Below are 12,260 nucleotides of genomic sequence, written 5' to 3' on the forward strand. Positions count from 1 at the left end.
AAGAGTAGGACCAAATATCTTTTTTTTTTTTTTTTTTAATGATTTGGGGCATTCTCTGACCTTCTGATTTTATTTTTTAATTATTTAAAAAAATGTATTTTATTGAAATATAGTTGACTTACATTGTCATGTTATTTTCTGGTGTACAGCAAAGCGATTCAGTTATACATATATATATATATATATATTCTTTTTCATATTCTTTTCCATTATGGTTTATCACAGGATATTGAATATAGTTCCCTGTGCTATACAGTAGGACCTTGTTGTTTATCCATTCTATATATAATAGTTTGCATCTGCTAACCCCAAACTCTCAATCCACCCCTCCCACACCCGCTTCCCACTGGCAACCACAAGTCTGTTCTCTGTGTCTGTGAGTCTGTTTCTGTGTCGTAGATAAGTTCATTTGTGTCATATTTTAGATTCCACATATAAGTGATATCGTATGGAATTTATCTTCCTCTTTCCGACTTGCTTCACTTAGCGTGATAATCTCTCTAGGTCCATCCATGTTGCTGCAAATTCTGACCTTCTGGTTTTACAGCCAGCTTATATGGATCCCTTAGCAGGAAGCTTTCCAGCTTGGGAGTTAGTGGTGAGGTTTGTTTGAAGCCTAAGGTCTCCTAAAAGGCTGGGAGGAGAGAGTGGAATATACGGGGACTACTTACTAGAACACCAGCCATGCTACGCTTGCGGGAGCGGGGTCAAAAGGAAATTGGGAGGAAGATGAAAACCAGGCATCTTCACAGAAATCATTTCTGATAATCTGCTCTGCATTCTGATACAATGTGTCATTGACTGGGCTGCCATCATTTACAGACACTCAGAAGTTTCAGCCCTGCCCCTCCTCCTTGTACTGTTCGTTACATATTCTCAGAGGTTAAGTCTCCAACCCAAATACTTCCTCATTGCCATCCAAGTATCATTCACCATGTGATACTTCTTAGTGTTGAACTCAAGTTTGCTTTTTTCACCTTTTCCGTGTAATTTTTTTTTTCTTTTTTTGCGGTACGCGGGCCTCTCACCGTTGTGGCCTCTCCCGTTGCGGAGCACAGGCTCCGGATGCGCAGGCTCAGCGGCCATGGCTTACGGACCCAGCCGCTCCGCGGCATGTGGGATCTTCCAGGACCGGGGCACGAACCCGTGTCCCCTGCATCGGCAGGCGGCCTCTCAACCACCTTTCTGTGTAATTATTAAGAATAACTACCATTTCTTGAGTGCCAGATGTGATTACATATATTACCACTTATCCTTATAACATCCTTCAATGTATTCTTTTGCAAATAAGGAAAATTTAAAAATTCAGTGTACCATAAGAAAATGGGGGCTCAGAGAAATAAAATAACTTGCTCAAGGGCACACACAGGTCTGTCTGAAATCCCTGTCTTTCCTCTCAGTCCTGCTGCCTCTGATTAAACTGCTCGGGCGTGAATGAGAAAGATAGTCTCTACTATCAATTAAACTCTGCTAAACTCTACCAGTGCTATTTTCTGCTCTGGGCCCCTGGGGTGTTCTGTAGTCACTGCTGACCTGCAGTTAACGGTGGTGGATGGGATTCCAGCTATTTCACAATTAGCACATTATAGGTTTATAACAAAGCTTCATTCCCAAAGCAGTGTAAACCTTGAGGACCTTAAAATGAGAGTCTTTTATAATATTCAGCTTAAGATCTGAACTTGATATTTAAAAGTTTTACTAAGAAAAAGTATTGTTTGGGAGGTGATAACCTCTTGCGGTAGGGAGAGGCACCCCTTCTCGCCCCTTGGGGTGCCTGCCAGGGGAGCTCACTTCCCCAGAGACCATGACTAAGACATGGACTGTACAGCCTCCTGATTTTTGGAATTTGGTTCCACTGTCACAAGTGTGGTGTGATGCGTTTATTGCTTTATTTTATCTCCCCTCTTTCATTGACATGGTTTATGAATTTTGCTTCATTTCTGGCTCTAGAACAATGAAAATTTAAAAACAACATATTACAGCATGAAGCCAAAAAGGTAAATAAAAATCAGAGAAGACACCCACCCACACACACACACCCCCGTGATTTCTGCAAAGCTACACCTAATACTTCTGACTCTTCTGTTAGCTTTTTCACATTGGTGGGAGGAAGGTAGGCCCAATTATATGAATCTACGAAAACCATCTCCCAAAACAGTGAACTTCTAGGTAACAGTACCTTTTATTAGGAAGCTAGAGAAAATGTTGAAAACAAATGTTGACTTCTCATTAGCTGGCGTATAACTGATAGCTTTGCCTGGAAACTCCCTACTAGGATACCTTAAGAATCATTTTATTAAGTTTAGTTAAAAATAGAGTAGAGGGGCTTTCCTGGTGGCGCAGTGGTTGAGAGTCCGCCTGCCAATGCAGGGGACACGGGTTTGTGCCCCGGTCCGGGAGGATCCCACATGCCGCGGAGCGGCTGGGCCCGTGAGCCATGGCCGCTGAGCCTGCGCGTCCAGAGCCTGTGCTCCGCAATGGGAGAGGCCACAACAGTGAGAGGCCCGCGTACCGCAAAAAAAAAAAAAAATAGAGTAGAGCCATTTGGGCATTAGGACACCTGCTCTTATTCCAGTTCAGTTGTTTTATTTCATGCCCTAATTTGTGGGTTGTAGTCATAGAAACCTATACCTGGAACAGCAAAGCCTTTTTTTTTTTTTTTTTTTAACATCTTTGTTGGAGTATAATTGCTTTACAAAGCAAAGCCTTTTGAAATGTCCACTGGACCAGTACTGCTGACATTTTAATGTGCATGTGAAACACCTGGAAACTTTGTTAACATGCAGATTCTGATTCAGTAGCTCTGGTACTGGGCCTGAGATTCTAATTTCTCACAAGCTTCCAGGTGATGCCCTTACAGCTGGTCCATGGACCACATTTTGAGTAATGAGCTCTAGACATTCCTCTAGATGTGAGCTTCTTGAGAGAAGGACCCATCTTAATCATTTTTATATCTCTTGTACCTTGTAATGATATGGTAATAGTGCCTGGAGAAGGGCAGGCATTACAAAGTATTTGTTAAATGAAAGAAAGAGACAGAGACAGACAGAGAAAGCAGTTAAGTGCATGGTTTGGATTTCAACTTATATTGAATCCTGGCTCCATCCATAGGTCTTGTGTGATCTTGTACTTTAAGCCTTAGTTCCATCCCTGTAACACAGGGATAAAAATAATACCTGACCTCCTGGGATTGTTGGGGAATATTAAATGCAATGCTGTTTGTAGGTTAAGGACTCAGGCTGTACCATCAGCCGGCTTAGGTTCAAATCATGGCTCAGCAGTTTAGTTATAATGTAACTTTGGTCAAGTTACTTAATTTCTCCAAAATGGAGCTAAAAATAATACTAACCACATGCAATTATTGTGAAAAGAGATGAGGAAGCTCATGTAAAGCACTTGACACGGTGTCTGGCAAGAGTAAGTCTTTTAGTACGAGGAAAGTCTCTAACAGTAAACGTGCACCCCTCTTTCTTTGGCAAGCACTTCTTTCTTCTCCACCCAAGGACTAATAATACTGTTTTAGGTTTGGGATGATTGTTGGTTATTGTTATCTTAAAGTTGTTGAAATATTAATAGATTATCCTAGCTGTAGCCAGGCAAATATTCACATATTTTAATATTTATCTACCATTGCTCTAATCTCCATGAATACTTATTGTTGTTATGACCCAGGAAGCTTCTAACAAAATTTGAGAGTCTTTCATTAAGATATTTCTTAATGAGGAACTCTTGTCACTACACCTTACATCCTTGGTCCCTGTATGTCTTCCGGAGTTCATGAACTACATTTGTATCATCGGGAGGACCCTTGAAAAGTTACCCCTTCTCTTCTTCTAATGTCTTTTCTATACCTTAGGGAAGAAGATACCATAACTTCTTCCCATATTCAGTTTTCATTTCAGAAAATTCTTCCCTGGCTTTAATTGCTCCTGCTACAACGAAAAATCTGTTTTCTCCTATTTTGGGGAGAGTTTATCCACCAGATAAGGCTTTTCTCACCTCTCAGTCTTCTCCTTAAATGCCTTTAAATGCCTATTTCTTTAATTCTTTCATGTTTTCCAGTCTCTCAGTTACATGCTTCTTTCCTCCTTTTCTCTTTTCCTTTTTTATAGACTGTTAGTTTCAGGGAAAGAGCTAGGAAAGGTCATTTAAGTTCAACCACTCATCTCTTTCGTGTTATAAATCTTCCAATGGAACACTATAACCTAGTAAGAACCTGACTGGTAGAGATTAAAATAGGAAGATTATCTTCCCATTGTACAACCCATCCTTAACTGGATTGTTGTTGTTGATTGATTTTTGGCTTCAAAGAACTGCTCTATATTGCTTGTCTCCCTTCACACTACCTCAGTATAACGCCTACATCCTTTTTAAGGCTTTGTCTGTTGAAGGTCAGCATGACAGCCACTGTAGATTTTTGTTTTGTTTTGTTCACAGAACAATTGGCTGCCTAAGAGTTGATCAGATTCTGCTTTATGGGTACAGAACGACCCACTGAAAATGCTTTTTTAATAATACTTTTCATTCCCAAGACCGCATGTCAAAGGCACCTTCTCCAATAGCTCATTTTTAAGTCAATAAAGAGGTCTTTGCCAGAGGTCAGTGCTTTTTAACATGAAATTGCATTTTTAAAATGGTGAGATAACAGAAACTTGTGATAAGCTGCTTGACCTAGTTATTATAAATGGACTTTTCCATTACAAAAAAAAAGGTTGGTTTTATTTTGTTTTAAGAAAAAGTTTGCAGAAATACAAAGCAAAGATCGAAAGGCAGAAGAACAAGTTGAAATACCGTAAAGAGAATACAGAGGCTTTATCTGAGTACTCCGTTCTTACTGAGCGAGATTTCCCTGCAGCCTAAGCTACGCCCTAGTTCCTCAATGGAAGAGGCGCATTTGGTTTTTGGAGGGTTCCTCTGAGCTGCTAACACATGGGCAGGTACATAGAAGGAGGAGCTAAGGGAGTGAGAACATGACACCACCACTCTGGATGCAAGATGAGCTTAGTGCCACAGTCTGTGCTACAGAAAAATCGTAAGTAGGTCAGAGTCAGAAAACTGCGTTCAGACCAGAACATCCGCAGACTCATGGAAGATGAGGGTTGTGAACGGGCAGGAAGGCATTGGCAGGGAGGAGGATGGAGGGTCTCTTGAGGGGAGAGTGGATTCCTAGCGGTACTTGTTTTTCAGTCTCTATTCTCAGAATGCCCTGGTCTTATCTTGATCCTCACCGCCTCTTGGGAAGACCATTTGGAAGAGCAGGGGGAGCTAAGATTGAACAGTGGGGCAAAATCAAATTCAGCAGTACCTGGAATTTGCAGGGCGAGCAGTTTGGACTCGAAACTTTTTCAGTGGGAGCACCAGTGAAGATATTTGGGAAAACCTATTAAGTCTTACTGTAGAAAATAGACAGAAAGAGGCAGAATCGGGAAGCACTCAAAGCACTATTTGTTTTAATGTGCTTTTTCATGGTTACTCATCACAACAGCTCTGCAGGTCACTTGCATTATTCTCATCCTGCAGAAGCGCTGCCGCAGAGAGCTGGCAAGCATGCAGGGGCCTCTTCTTCCTCCCCTTCTGTTGCAGTGTTTGACCCTGTTGAATGCCCCTGCATCCAGGTGCCTTGATCCGGTTCTTCTCTATCAGTCTTCCGCCGCAAGTCTGGGGAGCATTGGCAGGCCAAGAACTTAGATCTGCCATAATAGGAGGTTTACTGGTGTTTGGTTTAGTTTCTTTGAAAACGTTCGGGCTTTCCCCTTAATTTAAAAACAATGGAGATTCTCTTTGAAAAGCAAGTCTCTCTGCAAGAAAGGCAAACAGGGGACCTTCTGGATAATGATTTGGTAGACTTGAGTTGATTGTTGAAATTAGCCTGATTGCATACAGTCTTTTATTTAACAGCCACACTAATATGAGTCAATTTCAGTTTGGAAAGTCCAGCACCCCCATTTCCTTGGGCCACCTGGGTGAAAAGGAAGGCTGCTCTCCTGGTCCCTCTCCAGCCAGATCTGTAAACCTCAGTTCTTGGGAAAGATTGAAAATGTTAAGGGCAAAAGAAGAGCCAAGGCTAGAGAACTGCCAGATGGGTCTCCAAAGACACAGCTTTCATTATGTCACTCTCTTGCTAAGACCCTGCAATGCTGTTTCTCAGGCCTCGGCCCTTTAGTTTCCTCGGGCTAATCCCACCCAATAATGGTTTTTCCTTCTCCGGCTTCCTTATCTCATCTCCATTTTGCATGGCCTGATGTTCCTATTCTGGTGTTAGCTGGTCTGGTCTCTCCTCAGCTGGAATGTCAGCTCCTGGGTTTCCGGAGACCAAGGTTTTCTTCACTGCCTTTTCATCTCTGACAGTCACTGGACAGGTCCTAGGCAAAGGCAGATGCTGAAGGAAATAAACCGCAGGCTGCGCCACTCATACCAGGTGGTGGCCTCAGGGGAAGTTCATAATATCTATGTTGCCTGGCTTTGGTTTCTCCTGGCGAAATAATGCAGACCTGAAGAATATGGATTAAAGATGAAAACGGTAGACAGATAAAACCAACATTAATGATATATATCTTTCATTAAAACATGGTTTATGGTGAAATATAGCCTCATTAGAAAAAAGCATATGAGGGCTTCCCTGGTGGCGCAGTGGTTGGGAGTCCGCCTGCCGATGCAGGGGACACGGGTTCATGCCCCGGTCTGGGAAGATCCCACATGCCGCGGAGCGGCTGCGCCCGTGAGCCATGGCCGCTGAGCCTGCGCGTCCAGAGCCTGTGCTCCGCAACGGGAGAGGCCACAACAGTGAGAGGCCCGCGTACCGCAAAAAAAAAAAAAAAAAAAAAAAACATATGAAAATATAATGTATAGTTTAAAGATATATGCCTCTTTAAGATAGTCCAATTCAAATGGCTTTATATTTATTAGTGGAAAACGCACTGATTATTTCTTACTTAGACCAGATAATAAAACTTCCAGAAGGAGAGCCGAAAAGCACCCCTAACATGTCTTAACTAATACATGTGCAGTTTGCTTATGAATAGACTTTTCTTTGACAATAGCACTTAAAGTTCTGATATTAATCCCGAATGTATTTGCTGGTCCTTCGAGCATTCCGAATTCCTCCTTCTGTATATTTGTGTATACTTTACTCCACTCACCCTGTCTGAATCTTTCCCACGTGTTGCTCTTCCTCTGTGCCTGGAGCTGTACCTATGTTTTACATGTGCTCTCATTTAATTCTCCCAGTAACACTATGAGATAATATAATAGCGTCGTTCCCGTTTCACAGATCAGGAAACTGGGGTAGCATACTCAGGCCCTCAGAGCAAGTGAGAATTTGAACTCACGTTCTGAATCCCATGCTTGCTTTAAGCCCTACTAGCTCTGCCTCTAACCATGGACCGTATGCCCTGCTTCCTCCACCATAATTTCCTGTGGGCTACTGCTGCATCACTTATTACACACCCCCATATCTCCCACATTGCCTGGTCTAGTGACTCGCATATAAGCAGGTGCTGAAAGAATGTGTGATGGGAAAAGAGTTGTTTTCCTTTTTGCTGGGGGGAGGGAATTCCTATGTAATACCTTTGTGCTCCAGGAATGTGAGCTCAGAAGGAATCCTGCCTCCAATATTCTTTTAAATGCCAGCTTTATAGTATTCTTGACATCATCTAATTTTCCGTTAGAGAACAATCTATGTAAAAGTTAACTTGCATTGCATATAATGTTTTAATTTATTAGTATTAAAATGATTCAAAATCTATAGCTCTTTTTGACTTACGGTTGTCTTTCATTTCCTCTCAAGATGAGCACCTGCTGTTTGCATTGTTTTGTGCTAAGTAGAGTGAGGGATATAAAAAGGAATGAGGCAAGGTGTCTGCCCTTGGAGCACGTTTAGTTTATTTGGTAAACCAAGAATGTGGACAACTAACACTGGCAAAAAAACCCCAAACCAAAACAAAAATGAGGTAGGGAGAGTGGTTGAATAGGACTATAAACTCTTAAGTAACTGGTTGATAACTTTTTATGTGTGATGTTTTGGTGAGTAATAAATCATTTAGTCATGATGTTAAATTTTCAAGTCATTATCATGAAATTAAATCATAATACGTCTCTTTACAGCAAGTTTATTTCTGATCGTGAAAGTAGAAGGAGTCTCACGAACAGCCATTTGGAAAAAAAGAAATGTGATGACTATGTAAGTGTCATTATAATAAAGTTTGCTTATTTTTTAAAATTACATAAATTGTGACAGATGTTTAATTCATCCAGCATAGTACCAAAAACATAGCTATTTATTCACCGGGTTATTCCTCGGAGCCTCTGTATTTTCTCCTAAAACCCATTTAAAAAAAGTAACTAGACCACTAAGAAAGGATTCCTCGAACTTCATTTCCCTGTTGGTTCCTGATAGTGCTTTCTTTAAAGGCTTTGGCATGACGATCTGTCTTGAGGACTCTTTTGCTTAATGTGTCTCTGTTCAGATTCCAGGAACAACCTCCTTGGGCATGTCTGTTTTTAACCTAAGCAACGCCATTATGGGCAGTGGGATTTTGGGACTCGCCTTCGCCCTGGCAAATACCGGAATCCTACTTTTTCTGTGAGTGTTGACACTGCCGTGCCTTTCATTTAAAAAACTGTATTTTCTGTATGTTTCTGTTCATACACAGAAGACATTGGAAATATTTCGAAATAGTTCTTATTTCTTTCTATGTTTTACTAACTTGGCTAAGTTACAGTGTATCCTTCTATATTGTTTGTTTGAATGATTTTCGAGGAAACACCTCATATTTACAAGAAAGTAAAAGGAGAAAATGTTTTCATTAATCAAAAATACCAAAATAAGCACTTGCAAAAAAGATAAAAGATTTGAAAATAGCACTTTTTGTATTTTTGGACTCTAGACTTGTCACTTTAAATCTCAGCTCTCAATAAATGGTGAAAATATTGAGGTGTTTAATCCATCCAGTCACCACTTTGGTATTGGATAGCTGTGGAACACATACTATATCCAAAGGTAACTGCAAATTCGTTTGTAAGAAATATTCAAGAAGCATAGAAGTTTTCAGTGTTTTAAAGATGAGAAATTATTCTGTACTTTCCCCCTGAGATTCAGTGAAAAGAAAATGGGCAATTTTCTTCTGAAATAAGTTCATCTCAAACTGTTGAATGAGATTTTCTGCAAATGTACAGAGGGCTGAATTTCAGTTGGAATGAGATGAAGACAGATCATACAATTTATACCAGGAAAATTCCCACCCAGCCTGATTTCTCAGACCTCAAAGGAGTAACAGTGGTGCTTTCACCCCTGACGGCACTCATGCTCTTCACTGGGCTTGCCCAGTAGTCATCATTGTCAGATCCATCATTTCCTTGGAAGCAGTGACCAAAATGTCTACTAATCCTGCAAGTTGTGTTTATTCCTTTAGAAAGACTTAGAAGACTGTGATGGAAGTGCATTGCTACCCATTCCACTACTCAGGCATCAGAAATGCCCATCCAGGCTGCACCATATTGGTCCACAGCACTAGGGATTAATAGTCATACTTTTGTGTGTAAACCCACTAGAGGTATCCCTCCTAGAATCAGAACAGCTCTGTGGAGGACAGCGAATCTAATACATTACCTTCCTCTTGTCAACCTAACCAGTAAACCCAGCTGTAGCCTCCTCGCTTTATTGCCCCGGCTGGATCTTTCTAGGTGGTCTTTCTGTTTACGTATATCATGAGCCAAGTGGCAGGTTTTAGGGTAAAATGACAGGAGTTGGATAAAATATTTCTGTGGTGATACTTTTTTTGTATATGTGAAATTCTGACCTTGTGACGATACCATAGATGGAGTTTGAGTAGCTACGCTTGTGAAATTCAGTGCATTGACATGAAACACCTGACTGCTAATCTCAACTCCTCTTCTGAATTGGCTGTATAGTCCAGCAAGTTACTTAGCTATTCTGAGCTTCAATTCCCTACCCTTTGAAACAAGGAAATTGCACTAGAAAAATCTCAGAACCCTGTTCACCTCCAAAACCCTATGGTCTGTGACAATTTTCAGTCATTCCAAAGCTGGAAATATGTTTGGTTTGGACATGTGTTTTACACTGATTGCTTTCTTTTTAATTATTGTAATATATCAAGTAGTTATATGTTAACATAGGATAAAGAGTCATTTCTTTGGTGATGATAACAAGAACAGCTCTTGTGGCTCTTACTCTATGCCAGAAACTGCTCAGTGTTTTTGTTTTGTTTTGTTTTGTTTTGTTTTTTTGCGGTACGCGGGCCTCTCACTGTTGTGGCCTCTCCCGTTGCGGAGCACAGGCTCCGGACGCGCAGGCTCAGCGGCCATGGCTCACGGCCCAGCCGCTCCGCGGCATGTGGGATCTTCCCGGACCGGGGCACGAACCCGCACCCCCTGCATCGGCAGGCGGACTCCCAACCACTGCGCCACCAGGGAAGCCCTCTTCATCTTTTTTATGTAGCCAGGGCTTTTGTTTTTATTTTGTCTTTTCTGGACACTTGCCAAATCCCTTTGTTCCCAGTGTTTCACAATGCTGTGTCTTGCTGTGCGCCTTTTTTCCTCCATTGTGTCAGGCAGCTGGTACATCTTTTCTTTTAGAAATTCATGGTCTTCAGTTCTGGGACATTTTCTTACATTGTTGTGTTGATGAATTCCTTCCTTCTCTTTCTCTTTTCTCTCTTTCTGGAACTGTTAGCAAGATTTTGGACCTTCTGGACTAGCCCTCTAACTCTTTATTCTTTTCTTTATTTTCATTTCTAAAGTTTTTCACTGTACTCTCTGGAATATGCCACCAATTTTTTTCCAACTCTTTACTGAATGTTTTATTTCTCTTATTATTTTTTTATTTACAGGGGCTTTTAAACTTTCTTTGAATGTTCCCTTTTGATATTATTTTGTTTCTGTTTTACAATTTCATTGTTTTCTCTGAGGATTCTAGTAATGGTTTTTCTCTCTTATGGAAAATTTCAGACATCAAGTAGAGAGTCTAAAATATCCCTGTATTCCCTTCATCTCATGACCATGCTTGTTTAGTCAGCCCCTCACCCAGATTGTCTTGAAGCAAATCCCAGCCATCACATCGTTTCATCCATAAATAGTTCAGTGTACTTCTCTAATATATAAGGACTGTAAAAACATAACCATGATATGCCATGCCCAGAAAATTAACCACAGCTCCTTATATCATCAAATACCCAAACAATATTTAAATTGCTCTGCTTACCTTATTTTTAAAAAGCAATTGGATTGTTTAAATCCGTACTCAAATAAGGTCCATATACTACAATTGGTTGTTATGTGGTTTAAGTCTCTTTCACTCTATAGGTTCCCCCATTTTCTTCTGTTCTTTTCTGCGCAGTTTATTTGTTGAAGAAACCGGACCATGTGTCGTATAGTGTTTCCCATAATCTGAGTTCTGCTGATTGTATCCCTGTGATGCAAGTTGATTTTTCTGTTTATTTTGGACTCTTTCATTTTAGAATCTTTCCTTAGATGTCAGGTTGCCCTTCTCTGTCTGCTGTATTCAAGAATTGCAGGGGGTGGACTGGAACAAGGCTAATTGGAGCCTGGTACACATGAGTGGGGTTTGTTGGAAATAGCTTCACTAGAGTTGCTGTCAGTAGCCCTTTCCTTGGGGAACCAGCCGTGTCAGTTTCTTCTTGGCTGTTCAGATCACCCAGGAAAGATCTTCCAGTCACCTGCCTGTAGGGTCTGGGCACTGCTGCCATCTTTATGGGAACCAAGTTGGGGGAAAGGGCTTGGGTGCATATCTCTGTGCATGTGTCCACCCAATCCTAGTTTTCATTACAGAACCCCTCCCTCACAAGTTGTGCTGAGTCCCTCGCTCAGAGACTTACACTTTATACTTTTCAGAGAATATATTTTCTGTATATTTATGTATCTTTTGCCAAGATGGGAGAGGAACAGTCACTCTGCTTTACAGAGTGGGTGCCTGGTCTGGGGAATCTAGCTATTTCTTGAAAGAAGTTCAACAGATGCTCTTTATTTTAGTTCATGCTGTCCATTGTTCCCTGCTTCCAGTAATGCCACCAGGGCCTTTTGGGAATTCTGTGGTGTAAATTGGATTGGTCTTGGCTTTCTCCACTGCCAATTTAAGACTCAGCTCTGTCCACTTTCCAGCTTCCAAATTTTTGTTACTATCGTCTCTTCTCTGCTGTTCTTACTATCCTAGCAGTTTTATGCCTTAAGAAATCGCTTTACTGGATTACTGGGGCCAGGGGAGCAGGAGTAAATTCTTGTTTTCA

The 12,260-nt window shown here is 41.2% G+C and overlaps 1 protein-coding gene across 9 annotated transcripts in view; it reads left to right on the top strand.

Moving 5' to 3' along the window:
• SLC38A1 (solute carrier family 38 member 1) overlaps nt 1-12,260 on the top strand; it is a 74,498-nt gene that overhangs the window by 24,174 nt on the left and 38,064 nt on the right. For 8 of the 9 annotated variants that reach the window (XM_079937330.1, XM_079937325.1, XM_079937327.1 and 5 more), the window contains 2 exons: nt 8,104-8,179; nt 8,466-8,581. In XM_079937330.1, coding sequence (XP_079793456.1) covers nt 8,104-8,179; nt 8,466-8,581 — 192 coding nt within the window. Of the gene's footprint in view, nt 1-4,703; nt 5,033-8,103; nt 8,180-8,465; nt 8,582-12,260 lie in introns of those variants that run through there. The other variant, XM_079937331.1, reaches the window with a different exon arrangement.

The sequence above is a fragment of the Stenella coeruleoalba genome, assembly GCF_951394435.1.
Source record: "Stenella coeruleoalba genome assembly, chromosome: 11".
Classification (NCBI taxonomy): Eukaryota; Metazoa; Chordata; class Mammalia; order Artiodactyla; family Delphinidae; genus Stenella; species Stenella coeruleoalba.